General features: G+C 39.2%; 2 protein-coding genes across 3 annotated transcripts in view; one reads left to right on the forward strand and one right to left on the reverse strand.

Moving 5' to 3' along the window:
• The window catches only part of TMEM37 (transmembrane protein 37), a 48,754-nt gene extending 39,245 nt beyond the window's left edge, over positions 1-9,509 (forward strand). Inside the window, exon 3 of the transcript XR_010066828.1 lies at positions 9,499-9,509. The gene's annotated coding sequence lies outside the window, so the exon portion shown is untranslated. The remainder of the gene's footprint in view (positions 1-9,498) is intronic.
• The window catches only part of SCTR (secretin receptor), a 36,430-nt gene extending 26,581 nt beyond the window's left edge, over positions 1-9,849 (reverse strand). The window contains exon 1 of one of the 2 annotated variants that reach the window (XM_063288730.1): positions 8,951-9,849. In XM_063288730.1, the coding sequence (XP_063144800.1) occupies positions 8,951-9,052 (102 nt within the window). In that variant the 5' untranslated portion in view covers positions 9,053-9,849. The remainder of the gene's footprint in view (positions 1-8,950) is intronic. The other variant, XM_063288731.1, reaches the window with a different exon arrangement.
• Positions 9,850-15,693: the final 5,844 nt, after the last annotated feature.

Below are 15,693 nucleotides of genomic sequence, written 5' to 3' on the forward strand. Positions count from 1 at the left end.
GCACTATTTTTAAAAAGCACTCATTCTTTACACTGATTACAAAACATAGCAGTGGCTGGATCCTTTTTTTTTTAGTTATAATTACAGCATTTTACAATAAGGCAGTGACTTAATATTTGTTTTCTAAGCTCATCTTGAGCCCAAACTCATTCGAATTTAATCCTGGGATTTGCTTGCAGTGGTGGGGAAGCATTTTAAAGGGCAGAGTTCCTTTCCTTCTTCCCTAAGCAACTATAACAACCCCATTAACAGTCCTGAAAAGGGGATTCAAACTTAAGGACAAAATGGACATGTAGATTCTAATGTGGATACCTCATGTTTCAAAAAAATGCCTTTCTCATGTTGACCCACACTGCACCAGATCATACTAGGTTCCTATCATTGGATCACGACACTTGCAGGTGAGGCTTTTAGCAAAATCAAGTCAAAAGCCATAAAGCAGCTATTCCATCTATACAGATCTAGGCATATGCTTCTAACTGAGAAGACAGAAAAATGACAAAACCTGCATTCTTATGTCATGATGCAAGTGTGTAAGTCACAGGGTTTCTGTTGTGACATCACAATGCACATTTTATCACTTCCCCCCCCCCCCAATGCACCTTCTTGCCCTCCCTGGGGACGTCTATAATGGTTGTCCCCATTCCATTCACTATCAATACCTTGTTGCATTCTTCCAACCTTTTTTCTTAATAGCGTACAACATACTCTAAACTGAAAATTATTTACTCATTAATTCTGTTTTCTGGGTTTTCCTAAGAAACTTATGTGGTCTGGGTTTATACAACATGCTATGTTAAAATGTGGTTGGCTAGTTTGTGAAGCCATTTAGTGGCCAGCTAGGACCACATAGTGGAGAAGGGTTTAACACAGTGGAGGAAGCTGTGCACAGAAAAAGAATATTAGTTTAAATAGCTTCAATGAGCATGCCAGAGAAACACAGGTTATTGATCTTACACAGCCCTCCCAAGCATAAAGAATCACACGCTTAGACATAGTAAGTTTAAAAGTAAGTAAAAGAATATCTTACTCATTTTTTTAATGGTTACATCCATCTTCAGTGGAAAATGAAGTTCCTTGTATCTTCTGTTCTTTCTAAGCTTAATTCACTCTAAACTCTCAGCCCTATAGCTGCCAAGAGCTGTGTGGAAGAAAAGGGGTAAAGTTTCTTTTCTTAGGCTGACTGCATGGCCCAAGATGGAGCAGGAGGCAGAGCATGCTGCATGCTTTGCTGCGGGTGGAAGGAGGAGGAAGAGAGAGAGAGAGGAAGTGGGAGTGGCGACAAACAGCTTCCTCAATAGCATGGAGAGTTTGCATCCTAGAGCAACCATCCATATTCTAATGAGGCATGCTGGATTTGCCAGGACTTCCAACAGTTTGTGGCTTGGCAGGTCTTGTGAACACAACTACAGTCCAGTTAGCCATACTGTGTCTTTTGACTGGATGCGTGGGAGGCTGAAAGCACCCCTGTTCCTCTACGCCTGCACAATTCAAGCACTACCACTGGAATTCAGACTATAAGTTGTGTATTGCTAGCAGGGAGATCCTAGGCAACCTTTTGCAATTCCAAATAGGCAGCCCCAAGAGATTTACAACATTCTTGGTGACTGCCTTATATGGCTGGTAAAGTATGCCTGGCTTTGCAGGTCAGTTTACACGAGCCTGATTTACACCGACCTTGCCTAGTACACAAAAAACATCTGCTTCCATGAAAAGGCTGAGCTAAACCACTTTCACACACTATAAAAAGATAGGGTCACCAGTGCTGGGCCACGAGTCAGCTTTTTCTATTAAAATCAATTATGTATATAAATTAGAATGTTTTATGCAACAGATGCCCTAGAACTGATGACAACATAGTCCATTCTGACATGCCACCTCCTGTGAAGGATTGCTGAATGCCCACAAGGGCTTTGTCTGGCTGTATAGGCTGCCCCAGCATTTCTTCATGCAGATTTGGTCTGTGTTGTTTATAGCACATTATATTCCTTTATTTATAATACCTTTGGAACTCTGATTCACATGCCAGTTTATGCTAGAGTAATATGATTGCCTTTTAGATTGGATTTCTTTATCTTTCCCTCTCTTTACATGGATGGGGATATGGCCAGCTGAATAGCTAGCCAAAAACTGAAGCAAAAGGGGAATTTATTTATTTATTTTCTATCCCACCTTTATTATTATTTTTATAAATACCTCAAGGCAGGGAACATCCCTAATACTCCTTCCTCCTCCTATTTTCCCCACAACAACAACCCTGTGAGGTGAGTTGGGCTGGGAGAGAGTGACTGGCCCAAGGTCACCCAGCCAGCTTTCATGCCTAAGGTGGGACTAGAACTCACAGTCTCCTGGTTTCTAGCCCAGAGCCTTAATCACTAGACCAAACTGGCTCTTCAGTTAAATTAGTTCACAAAGAATTATTTAATTATATAATTACAAATATAATTACAAATGAATTAGTTCACAAAGAGCAACTGTAGACATTAGGGGGAAAGCATAGAATATTTAACACATCAAACATGTGGGATTTCTCTACCAAGGAATTAGAAAGGGGTACTATTTAGTTAGATCCAAATCAAAATTTAATGTTTAGGGCATTCCTTTTAGGGCATGCAACAACCCATCAGATATACATAAGGAAAACCTTCTATTTGTGCAGCTGAATCATCCCTTTGAGTAACTGCTGTGAGTCTTACTGGAATTAAGTTTGAGCATTAATTTATGAGACCTTTTAGAATATGGCTGTACCTCAACCAAAAACATTTCAACTTGATTATAGTTAATTAATATATTAATGTTGCATCCAAATGTATGTCATCTGTATTAGATATATCCCACAGAAAGCAAAGATAGCCATGTTTGCCATGAGAAGACTGTCTTCAATCCAGGATAGGTGAGTTATTTGAGGCCTCTACCATCAATGAGAACATAGAACAATCTTTGAGGGTTTTTTGCATATAATTTGGGAAAGTTACAGAACATGAGAAGTTATCTTTATACCAGTAAAAACTACTTTGTCCATCAAGCCAATTGCATTTCCAATTCTGGCAGGCAATAGCTTGCTGTGTTCTTAGGGGAAGATCTTTCTTTTCTGCTCTTTCTAAACAGACATGCTAGAAATTCAGCCTAGCAGCCATAGGGTCTATGGCATGGGTGTCCAACTTTTGAGAGGTTGAGTCACACTTGGATTTTGCAGAATGTGCTAAGGTGAGGGTAAAGTAGGAGTATCCAATGGAAAACTCTTATTTTGCTTTAACTGCATCCACTTTTTGATACCGATTTCTCCACTCCCATCCACCTTCTTACCTTAAAATGACTACATTTAATTTTAATTTACTTACCAGAAATCATGAGGAGTTGAGGAGGGGATGCGCAGAAAATCTTGGGAGCTACATGCATCTTGGAAATATACAACAATGTGGACTTCCAGAGGGGGGCCTGGGCTTCAGCTTCTCATATGGCCAAATGAGAGGAATGATGGGAGTCATATGTTAACCCTATCTGGAAGACCATAGGTTTCCCACCTGTAGTCTACCAACTGGCCTAACCTCGTCCATGCTGATGGGGGATGACAAGACTACAACATAATGGGAAGGTACCTACTTGAGGAAGTTAATCACTACACCAGTTATAGCAGCAACTTCAGTTGTGATCAGCACCTAATGTTGATGGACATTAAAGTTGAAGCAAGCAGTCATTTACATACAGACAGAATCATGCTTGTGGAAGAGGTAGTTTTGCTTTCTTTGTCCTAAATGGCAGATGTTGAATAAAGTTAATGAGCATAATTCTGGAAAAAGAAACCTACAACAGAAGGCATCAAGTGTAGAACTTAGGCGTACCTGATCTGAATTCAAACATTTGGAAGACCACTCAATGGCAGGAAGGACAGACAGAACACTCTTCCATTTCAACTTGTAGAAATAAATCAGAATTGCCCAAGACAAACCAGGACTGGCAACAAGTCTTCTGTTTTATTTCAAAACAAGATATATTCTGTCCTTCAAGAAAAGAGCAAGACCTCTCCCCTCACCTTAGAGGATGTAAACATGTCAGAATAAGTAAACATCACCTACTGTTTCCAGAAGTTATTCAAGGGCTGAATTGGTTTCCATGCCCAACATTCTAAATACTAAATGGTGTTTATAAATGTGTGTGAAGTAAGTTGCCTGAAAAAGGGAAGAGCATGAAACAATGCTGTGCTCCACTCAGTCAGCAACTCATAAGTCTTGCAGTAGGTACTTATCACAAGATATTCTCACAATTGCTGCTATATGTGTACAGTACATGGGGTGGGGGGCGGTTGTAGAGCACAGTATAGAGGAAACTGTAACATGGTAGAACATGATGAATACTGTGCAAAAGACTTTGGCCTTTCTTAGCTGTTGCCTTCCGAATGTTTGGACATCAACTTATCATCCCAAGCTCTCATGGCTGTTGGCTATGTTTACTGAGAAATTATGGGACTTGTTGGAGGGTACCAAGATAAGATTATCAGCCTTTCTCAACTGGGGTTCTGCAACAGGTCATGACTGAAAAAAAAATCACTTTTTGAACTTCGCATATCACTCAATGCTAGCCCTCACAGTGGACTTCTGGTGGGGACATGGCGGACTGAACAGTTGTGCCTGTGGGTTCAGTGGGCAGAACTGACAACGCGGCAGGTTTTTTTACAGCCAGAAGATCGCAAACAGCATTCACATTCGACTGGTAAGAGCTAGCCGGGAGGCTGGGATGTCACCATTTTCCAAGCCACACTGTAGCCTTAAAGGGGCACTAAGACCGATCAACCCATTTCTAAACCACCTAATTTATATTTCTTTTAAGTACACGTAACCTAAGAGAGGCTTTCTACAGCAAGGGGAAGCGGGCATTCTTGGTGCTTATCATTATTTTGGGGATTTTTAAAAAAAAAAATCTTTTTAAATTTTGGACTTTGTTTTCCCTCCAAATATTAAGGAGAATTGAGAGTAAATAATTGTCTCCCTATTATTACTTTTGTACTAAATTTGAAGATATTAGCATTTTCCTACACGTTGAATCAGCTGTTTTGAACCTTCAGTTTTCTGCTTCTACTTTCCCTGGGGAATTGTCTGCATATCTCACTTTCACTTGTGTAAACACATTCCAGAATTCTTTCATATCTTCAACTTCTGCTGGTTAAGCTCCTAGGGGGCGCCATAATCTACTGCATGAGACATGGAGGATTTTAAACAGACTTTCTCTGACTTCCACTAAGATTTTAAACAGACTTTTTCTGATTCCTACCAAGTTTTTATGCAAGACATTCAGGACATGGTGGAAAATGAGGTCTAAAATGTGTCATCTGGCTGGGGATGTCGCGCATGAATCTGAGAAATTTAACAGTGACAGAAATGTTGCTTCTAAGAATGAGATTGGGATTTCTGTTGAAATACTGGATGAAGATTGGATAGTTGAGTTGGAGAAATTTAAGGGAGAGAGTGCATTGCAAGCCACAAGTAAAATTGATCTTCTGGTGGAATGCCATGGAAAAGAAGGGGTTAGTATGTATGGGAGGCCTCCTGAAGTCGGAGTTTCTGAGGGGGGCAATTGGGCTGTTCGATTTTTTTAAGAAAAAAGCTCTGTGCACATTGTAGGGATATGTAAATGCTCTAGTTTATTTTGAAGTGGGATAAGGGTTTAAGAATATTTATCTGGATTGCTTTTAGGGTTTGGCTGATTTCATTTATCTTTAACAATTTGAATTAAGATTATTAAGGTACAATAAAAAAATAATAAATGTCTATTTGGATGGTTTTTGGCTTAATATGATTAAGATTATTAAAATTGTTGTATTATCAAGCACAATGTCAGACAATTTATATGCTTTTAGTTTGATCTTTATTATAGTAGACAGAAATGTATAGAATAGTAGTAGGAAGGAAATAATTAAATAAATGTTATCTTTGGGTGGGGAAGTTGATTAGGAGGTTTATATTAATTTTTCTTTTTTCTTTTAATATAAAGGGAGGGAGTAACTGTATTTAGTGATTTTTACAATGTACCAATGGAATGATTTATAGAAATAATGTGATTTTGGTTTAATATAGAGTAAGGGATTGATTATGGAAATTTTTGTATATCCTTGCTATTAAAAGTCAGAAGTCACCTCTTTTTGTAACTTTGAATTTTCTCTTGTGTTTCCACACTTTTTTAGTTTTGCCTTTCTTTTCTTTGTAGTTTTTTGTTTTTCTGTAGCTTTTATCTTTGCTTGAAACTTAATAAAATTCTTATTAAAAATGCTAGCCCTCACAGTGGTGAGAATTTTTATGCACAACTCAGCTTACTGGTCACACTAATGTACTGTGAGCTGTAGATATAATAATTTTTATGCAGGGGGTCCTTGAGACCTGAAAATTATTTCCAGGGGTCCTCAAGGGTAAAGAGGTTGCAGAAGAGTGATCTAGACAGTCATTTTATACTGAAACTCTTAATGGCTTAACACAAATATATTATAAGGGGATTTGCTCAGGCCTAGGGAAAGATTGGAGAAACTATTGGCTCTCAAAATACTGGATTAGCTTCCAACAGTCCCAGCCAGCATAATAAGTACAGTAGTTACTAATCATGACAATTGTATTCTAGGGACATAAACCAGCTCTTACACTTAGTTATAAAATCTCAAGAACTTTTGCATGATCAAATATTGGCAAATATTTCCATCAGACTAAATAAAGAAGCAATAGGTTAGATTTACAAAACATGTTAAGCCAAAACCAATAGTCCTCCCCTCCCTGCAATACATTTTGGCTTAGCACAATGTGCAAACCCACACACACAGACAGCATATTACAGAAGTATAAGAAATAAGTGAGGCATGGCTTGTGATCTATGGTGAGCGTGAAGGTAAAAACTGACGCCAGGTTCAATTTTCTTCTTAATCACACATTGTTTTGTGTTCTAAGTTGCCATCTTTCAGGGCCATTCCCAACACAAGGGTTGCACACATCTAAAATCATTGCTGTTACTACATATCCCCAGGAAAAGTTCCCAAAATATCATACAGCTTCCCATGGTCTTCATGAGTTGAGTTGAGAAATCAATCACTTCTCTCTTGCTCCAGAAGAAATGCAGCAAGGATAGATTTGCTTCATTTCCTCTGTAGCTGCAAGGCATTGCTTCTTTAGAGGATTAAGCAAAGGATGTATGTATCAGTGCAATCATTTTTTTTAATTTAAAAAGCAAGCCTGATGCTGAATTTAATCTAATTTGGAAACTTTTTATGGACTATAGTTTTGCACACAGACTTGTATCACATCTGAAGCTTGGGTTTCTCTTAACAAAAGGCCTTAAAATATTATATTTTGTCTGAGGATAGGAACAGACACTCCTAGAATAGAAATCCAACTGTTTATTCTGATTGATAATTCTTATTGTATTGGCTGACTTTGCTAAGTATTGACTTGATTTTAAGAACAAATTTAAAATGCTAAGTTGATATAAGGTCACCTTTGTATACAATACTAATCTAATGTTACTTTGAAAATTCTTCTTTAATTTTATACGGCTTGGAAATCTCTTTTTTCTATTTCTTTTTCTTTTTGCTCTTTCCTTTAATTTTTTTCCTTCTTCTTGCTTGTATTTCAAATACAATTAGAGAGAGAAAGAGAGAGATCTGCAGGGCAGGATAAGCCTTGTGTCTTGTTCCAGCTCCTGGCATTTTGCTCTCCCAAGGAGCAAAGTCACAATGGCACTTCGTCAATGGGATCATTTTGCAAATAGGACAACATTATAGAAATTCATAACTTAGAACTTCAGTGCCACATCACAATTCTATTACAGCTTATGCAAGACTAAGGCACAATTAAATCACAAAAGTCATAGATTTTGTATGGAATGTTGATTGTGGCCAAAATACCTGAACAGAAAAGTCACAGATGACTTCTGATACTTATTATCACCCAATACTATCTCAGCAAGAAAAATCCGTGATTTAAAACTTATAAAAGTGAATGGAATAATATGTTATCTGCTTTACTGTCTACCTTCTCTTAACTAATAACCCTCTGTGAATAGAAAAGTTTCTAAATTAACAATTCAAGAAGTTGTTATAAACTGAATAATAATTCACCCAAACCTTATATAAGTGTTTAGATATTCATCTTTTTATTATTAGAAACATAATCATGTATTTATTTCTACAATTATTTGCATGCTGTTTCATCTGATGATTATTCATAGTTTTAACATGTGCTTGATTTATTGTTTGTTTCATCTCTATATGAGATTTATTCCTCAGTTTAAACTAATCATTCTAGCCCATACTAAACAATATTCTGACATGAGAGAAGGAGCAAGAATTAAGTTTTCAATCAGACGTACATTAGCACCGTTTTTAATTTTAGAGTGAAATTAGCGTATCAATTACAATAAAGTATTATACAGAAGATAATCGGATATTTATGGTTGACTAGCAGCTGTCTTTATATGCTTCTTGAAAATACAGCAAATTGCTACCATAAATTATATTTTTACAGACTACATAACGAGCTGATGATTCTGTCACTACAGTGCATAGTGCTTATGCTTTTTGGTCTTTGAAGCACACAGAACCTTTGACGACCAGATTGAGCTGTGCGACCTACAGAGTTTATCTTTTATCAGGGCAGAACGGAGTCTCTAAACTTCACTCTCATTACTTTTATAATCCTACTGAAAGGGTTCTTGTCAGACATTTTCAGCAATCTCAAATCCCAGTTTGGGAGACCACAACTCATTTTTTCCCCATTTCACATCACAATCCTACATAGATACTGACTCAGAAGTTCCACTGAGTTTTAAAGGACTTGTTCCCATGTAAGTCCACATTGGACTGCTCCAATCTCACTCTCCCATATTTTTCTCTGTCCCTGTTTAAGGGGATGGACTCAGAGACATTGGCTTCTTTGCCATCATACACAGCGTTCACCTTATCAGTTACGGTACTTACCGTTAGCTCCAGAGATGAGAAGATAATTATGAGAAAAGCCCACATGGCTGGCACTTCTCTCTTCCTTTCACTTCTCAGACACAGATCAGAGCTTCCCTCCATGGGCTCCTGGGTGTCCTTCAGCAATTCTTCCTCCTTTCACTCACTTCTTCCTCTCCTGGATTTCTTGGCTGTCTGCATCTCGCCTGTGCTGTTAAATCTGTCCTTGAGTACCAGCAGGATGCCTGCACCTCCAGCCACAGGTTAGGGTTTGTGCAGTTGAGATACTTTCACCTCTCTCTTCCATTACTCATTGTTATCACCCCATGTCAAGAGGAAAGATCAATCCTTTGTGTTCCCATGGATAAGGGAACAAGACTGGTTTTGAGACAAGGCAAATGCAAAGATAAATCTGTCACCAAAGCAAAGATAAATCTGTCAAGGGATGGAAAACAACAGAAGTTGTTCCAGAGCCTGGAAGGAATAGGGTGGCCACTCAGACCAATTTCTAGCGGGAGAAGAGCTGTTTTCCATGGGGTGATTCAGCTAGGCTGTTTGTCCAGTGCAAGCTACATTCCTGAGGAGCACAGATGCTCAGAGAGTATCTTTGACAGACAAAAATGTACGCTCCATCCCTGCCGAACCCACTCACAGGATGGCCATCGAGTAGGCACTTTGCCTCCTTACTTGGGCAGAAAGCAGCATCAGTACAAAGTCATCTATCCTGATATGGCAACTATATAATTCCATCTAGAACAATATGATTCCCTAAACAAAGGGGAAAGACAGGATATAAATCTGATATAAGGACAGCTAGAAACTTTTTAATAACTATAGGCTATACTGAGAGAAAGAGAGAGAGATAAACTAGATGTACCAAAACTTGAAGTTACTATAACAAGTGAATTTTCAGAAACAGAATGGTTCAGAAAAGGAAAGAAAGTGAGACAAGAACATACGTTGCTGTTTCACTTACACAACAAAAGCATTGTAAGCATAGTGAGATGGGAAGAAGTGACAGCTGGAATGAAAGTTGGAAAGTTTCAGAACAGTAACAGTTTGAGGTACACGGATGATGCCATCTTATGCGAAAGTACAGAGGACTCAGAAGAGCTTATTATGGAAGAGGTGGTGGTGGAGGGTTTTCTTTTGTTGGGCTCAAGGTAGATAAAGACGGACAGTGTGCTGGACAAGTAAAGAGGAGGTTCACCCTTGGGGAGAAAGCAATGTCAATCTTAAGGTAAGATCATAAGGGTTAAGGATATTTCAATAACAACATAGATCAAAATAGTTAAAACAATAGTTTTCCCACTGTTAATGTATGGTTATGAAAGCTGGACACTGAAAAAGAGTAAAAGAAAGATGATAGATGCCTTCAAATCCTGGAGCTGGAGGTGGTTACTAATTACCTTGGACTGCAAAATTAACTACTCAGTCAGTCATAGGTGATGATAAGCAAGCAGATATTTAAGTACGTTGCCTAGATGATGGACTAAAAACTATTATGCTTAGGATGGTTGAGTGAAGGAGAAGGGGAAGCCAATAGTAAATGGATGGATTCAGTGAGAGAGATTACTGGAAAGTACATGGAAGAGCTACAAGTTATTATTGGAAATAAATTTGGACAGCAAGCATTTCTCTATGAAGTCATCAGGAATCACCATGAAATCACCCAAATCAGCGGTGCCTAACTAACTAAACTGAACAGCATTTGGTGCATCTTGCTATCCTTCTTAGATAAGAACGTGCCAAATTTATACCCCAATTTATTCATTTTTTGAAATTCTAATGTATTGGGCTACAAAAAAAGTCACACATACATCAGCCCTAGTCTCTTACCAGTACACAAGATTCACATATAGCACAAAGCTACAGGTTGCATGGTCTATTGAATAAATTGTAATTGGCTAAGTCCACACATTGCAAGTATGATTTCTAAACTACAATGATTGGATTCATACATCATGCTAATCCAAAACTAAATAAACCAGATGAAGGATTAGCACAATGTGAACCCTAATTATTCTTGAATATGAAGGTGATTAACCCATTCCTTTGCATCTCTTAACGGTGGATTTATTATTTAATTTATTTCATTTCATTTCTAACCCACCAAATCAAGGTTCTAGGTGTGCAGTAGTATAAAGCAAATAATAAAAAGAAAAAAGAAAAAAAATCCACCAGGAATATCATTAGTTAAAATGGTTAAAATTTAAAAATGCTAGTAGAAACATCAGGTCCCAAATGTGGGGCAAAAATGTATGATCTTCATTGCTTCAGGCGTCATCTGAACCTCGGACAGCAAGCTGTTTCATGGGACCAGGGTAAGCACAGAAATGGTCTGCCAGCCCGATTTCCTGAGGGGCAAGAATGCAAAGCATCCCTTCCTGATCTGACCACAAGAGTGAGTAGATTTTACTTGAAGCAGGCAGTCCTGAAGGTAAGGTGGACCTCAGCTACGTAGCACGTCCATTCGAATCACCAGCCCTCTGAATGGAAGCTGGAAACAAGCAGGCAGCCAATGAAGCACTAGCGCACTGGTGTAATTCTGCTAAATGGTTCTCACCTGTCAACAATCACACTGCCACATACTGCACCAACTGAAGTCATCTTCAAAGGCAGCCCTGAGTAGAGCATGTTGCAATAATGTAGCCTGGAGGTAATAAGGGCAGCAATTACTGTTTTCAGGGCCCTTTGCTCCAAATGCCACAATTGCTGGCTGGATGAAATTGGACAAAGTCTTCCCTGCCACAATATCCACCTGTTGAAAAAGCAGAAGCTGTGAGTCCAGAAGCACCTCCAGATGGTGAACCTGGTCCTTCAGGGAGAGCAAGCTCATGTTTAGAGCTAAAAGTGAAGCTAACAGTGAGCTAGGGTGGAGAAACAACAGCTCCGTTTTGCTGTGATTCAGTCTGTTATATTTTGTACGATTCATTTTCTTTTTATTGCAAGGAGAATAGCAACCTAAATAGCTCAATTTAATCTATTAAACTATTGCTTGGATATTATGCTCTAAACCTTTTTACCTTCCTTCCTTCCTGTTATTAGTTCAACCACATTACTGAGAAACAAATGTAAATGTGAAAAAAGCCCTCTAACATAAAATTTTATTTCTTTATTTTCTATCCTGCCTTTATTATTTTTATAAATATCTCAAGGCAGGGAACATCCCTAATACTCCTTCCTCCTCCTATTTTCCCCACAACAACCCTGTGAGGTGAGTTGGGCTGAGAGAAAGGGACTGGCCCAAGGTCACCCAGCCAGCTTTCATGCAACTGATTGTGTTGGCAGAGTGCTAGAAAGCATTTGGCCCAGGAGAGATCGGAAGTCACACACCAGGCATTTCTATAAAAATAATTTTATTTACAGAAAACAAAACATATTTAAAGGCTGTTTGCGGAGAGGAGAGATTTCTCTCAGCTGCATATTCTCTGCAAGCCTACACAGAAGGGAAACTGAAACTAAAACAAGTTCAGGCAAATTCCTCCCTTAGGCAATGCAACCATTACCACGTGAAAAGGGGACAATTAAATTCAGCCTCTTCACCCGGCCAAAATGATTAGTTACCATAGTAACCTTAATCTGTAGTAGAAAACATATTAACAGATTGAATAAAATTTTCTGATTTTAAATGCATTGTAATTGCAGCACAGGTATTCTATCTTTGGATGGGCAATGCATGTTCGATCTATCCAAAGCAGAGAAGTGAGACATTCCAAGGAGGAAAAGATCTGTTAATGGCAATGGACAACCAATGACCAGCTGGCTGCAAGAATAGACAGGATCACTAGTTTTCCACTACAAATAAATATATTTACAAATGGCAATGGGAAACCAGAAATGTGCATTGATTCACTGCAGGGATGGGGAATCTGTTGCTTCCATTTGTACCAGCAGGAGTCAAGATTTCTGTGTTTTTGTAGCTAGAAACCAGCAATCTCGAGCATAATTTCTGAAAGACCGTGGACTAGTTTCCCACACTCATGCAAGAAACTCTACTTGAAATCACTAATTTCCTGCAATGGGAAACCAGCAATGTTAGCAAGTCAACGTGGGATAGAGGAAAATCTATCCCAGCCACTCTTCCTTCAACAAGCTCATTCGAAATCACTGGCAGACAATAAGGGAAGGGAATAAATGAGTGTTACACTGTCCCTATTAAGTAATGTATCAAAATAACAGCACAGACTTTTCAGTTAACTTTCCTTTTTTTTTTTTTTGCTTTTGAATTATTCAGCAAGTCCAAAAAATAAAAAAAAAGGACTCTTTTAAAGAATCAGCCCATTTTTCAAATTTTAGTTTACTTTTGCCTGAGATTGCTATGGTAAATAAAGTAACATGCTGCTCACATTTCCTTCTGAGTCAGGGACGTGCATTACATACAGAATCGTAACAGGGAACATTATTATTTTTAAAGACCTTGTGGAAGCTTTCAGTAACAGAATCACTTCCAACAGTAGTTTAATATTTCCACAGTACTCAAAGGCCCATGTGCAAAAGGGGCCAAAACAATATAGGCTTACCTCTGTCCAGGATGGTGAAGTCTGACAAACAGAAAGTAGGCAAACATCCTAAGAGTCAAAACCGGCACTATTTTACTTGGAATAGCAATAGTTCTGTTTACAGTTTCGTGTTTATATATTACAGGTAGCAGCACAGCTTCCTCTTCCACTAGGCTGGTTGCTAGCATCTGAGTAAAGTATTTATTGCTGATAATGCACAGTTTATCTTATCACAATGCTGCAGAAATGATAAAAAGTCTTAACCACTTAACTATTTACAGCACAAGGTCTCTTTCTTCGAATATGGTCCATTTGCAAACCTGCTACTTTCAGGGAGCGTTTTTCTCAATAGCTGAAACAGGCCCAAATTATTTTATTTATTTAAACATATATATCCTGCCTCCCCTCCACAGACTCCGCAAAAAGATGTAGTCCAGACCTGGAAGTATACCTGGTCTGTTTCAACTGCAAGGAAGACATATCTTGGCAGGGGTGTGAAATGTGCAGCCATTGCTGAGCTTCATCTCAGCATTTCTTGACAGTGGGCTTACTAGCTGGAGCAGCTGCAAGCCGTAATTTTAGTGTGCCATCAAGTCTGCGCTGCTGACACAGGGAACAGTGCAAAGAAATGAGTCAGAAATGGCAAGAAGATGCTTCCCTCACCATGACACTGGGGGCCACAGGAAGTAATCTGGTGCTGGAGGCCACGTGCTAATGCTACATTACTCTCTGGGTTGATCTGAAAATATATGAAGCAGGCAAGTACTGTACTGTATTTTTAAAAAGGCAAAATCTCCTTTAAATGAAGCTCAGATCCCAGCGACCTCACAGACACGTCCCTACTGTACAGGGTTTTTTGAAATGGTGCTGAAGCAGTTTGCCTTTGTTTCTTTTGGGTTTATGTTTTAATTTATCTAGCCTACAGTCCTGATTTCCTGGAGGTCTTCTACCCAAGCACTACCAAGATCAGCCAAGGTCAGCTGTTTGCTGCTACCTAGCTGGGCAACACACGCACACATACATCTACAATATAAAATACTCTCTGCAAAATATGTGTTACTGTATATCCTTTTAAATACGTAGTCCAGCAGCTAAAAACATGTCAGCATATTTCTATAGCGACTCTGCCAGCACATTTACCCTCTCAACGCTTCACTGTTTTAATTTTTATTAGATGTTTCGTTTGGGTAACTGCCTGGAAGTTGAACTACATACCTATGTGCAGCTGAGATAATAAACGTAAAAGGAATGGGCGGTACGCTTACCGTGTCCCCCTTTCCTCTCTTTCAAATACTTATTGTGTTAAGGTCTTGCAGTCCCCCAGCCGTCTCGGCTAATTAATTAATTAATTAATTGCTATTAATTGTACAGTCCGGTCTCTATTATTCAAGTCCAACTCTTTTTTTGAAGAGTTGCAACGCAACCCGAACAATACAAAACCTTCCGATTTCCAGGGCAGAAAGAGACGTTCTACGCTTTACTGACGGTCCGTCAAAAGGTTGTCGCTTCTCCTAGTCTCCCCTGCCAGGGTTAGAGAATGGTACGGTCGAAAGCCCGCTTGGAGCTCTAGAACATCGCAGTTGACGACCAGCGTAGCAACGGAAGCTTTTGAGGCGGACGGGTGCGAGGGGGTTTCTGCGCTACAGATCGCGCCCCGCAGGTCCACCGCCTCAGTCCTTCCTCTGCGGAAGGACCTGCACCCCTGGTAGGTCCGTCAGTGCCTCGAAGCGAAGGGCAGAATAAAACTGGGGAGGGTGGGGTGGGGGGGCGTAATTGCGAGTCTCTGGGGACTGCTGCAGATGCAAACTCCTGGTCCTTCGGAGCAGCGCCTGCCCCCTTTGATCTAGTGGTTTTCTATCTGTTTTGCCTTAGAGAAAAAGTTATCACTTGCACATTTGACTACAGGCTCTTTGCCCGCCTCACCAGAACTCTCCGCTTTAACTAGTCCCCAGGTCAAAGAATCATAGCGTTGGAAGGGACCCTAGAGGTCTTCTAGTCCAACCCCTCTTATCTCCCTTAAGGAGATAAGGGGGCAGGGAGGCTTTAATTGGAGATGCTTGGCATTGAACTGAGATTTATTTTTTTTTCCCTAGACAGAGCAGACATTCTGCCTGCCACTAAATTGACAGCTATCCTCCCAGATGAACCTATGTATAAGCATGTGAAGAAGCTAGCTTGCTTTTTTCCTCAGTTCAAGATTGTCTATTATATAATATATATTTTATATTATATTTTTATATTATATATAAAATTATATATTTT

Source organism: Candoia aspera, chromosome 1 (assembly GCF_035149785.1).
Source record: "Candoia aspera isolate rCanAsp1 chromosome 1, rCanAsp1.hap2, whole genome shotgun sequence".
Taxonomy (NCBI): domain Eukaryota; kingdom Metazoa; phylum Chordata; class Lepidosauria; order Squamata; family Boidae; genus Candoia; species Candoia aspera.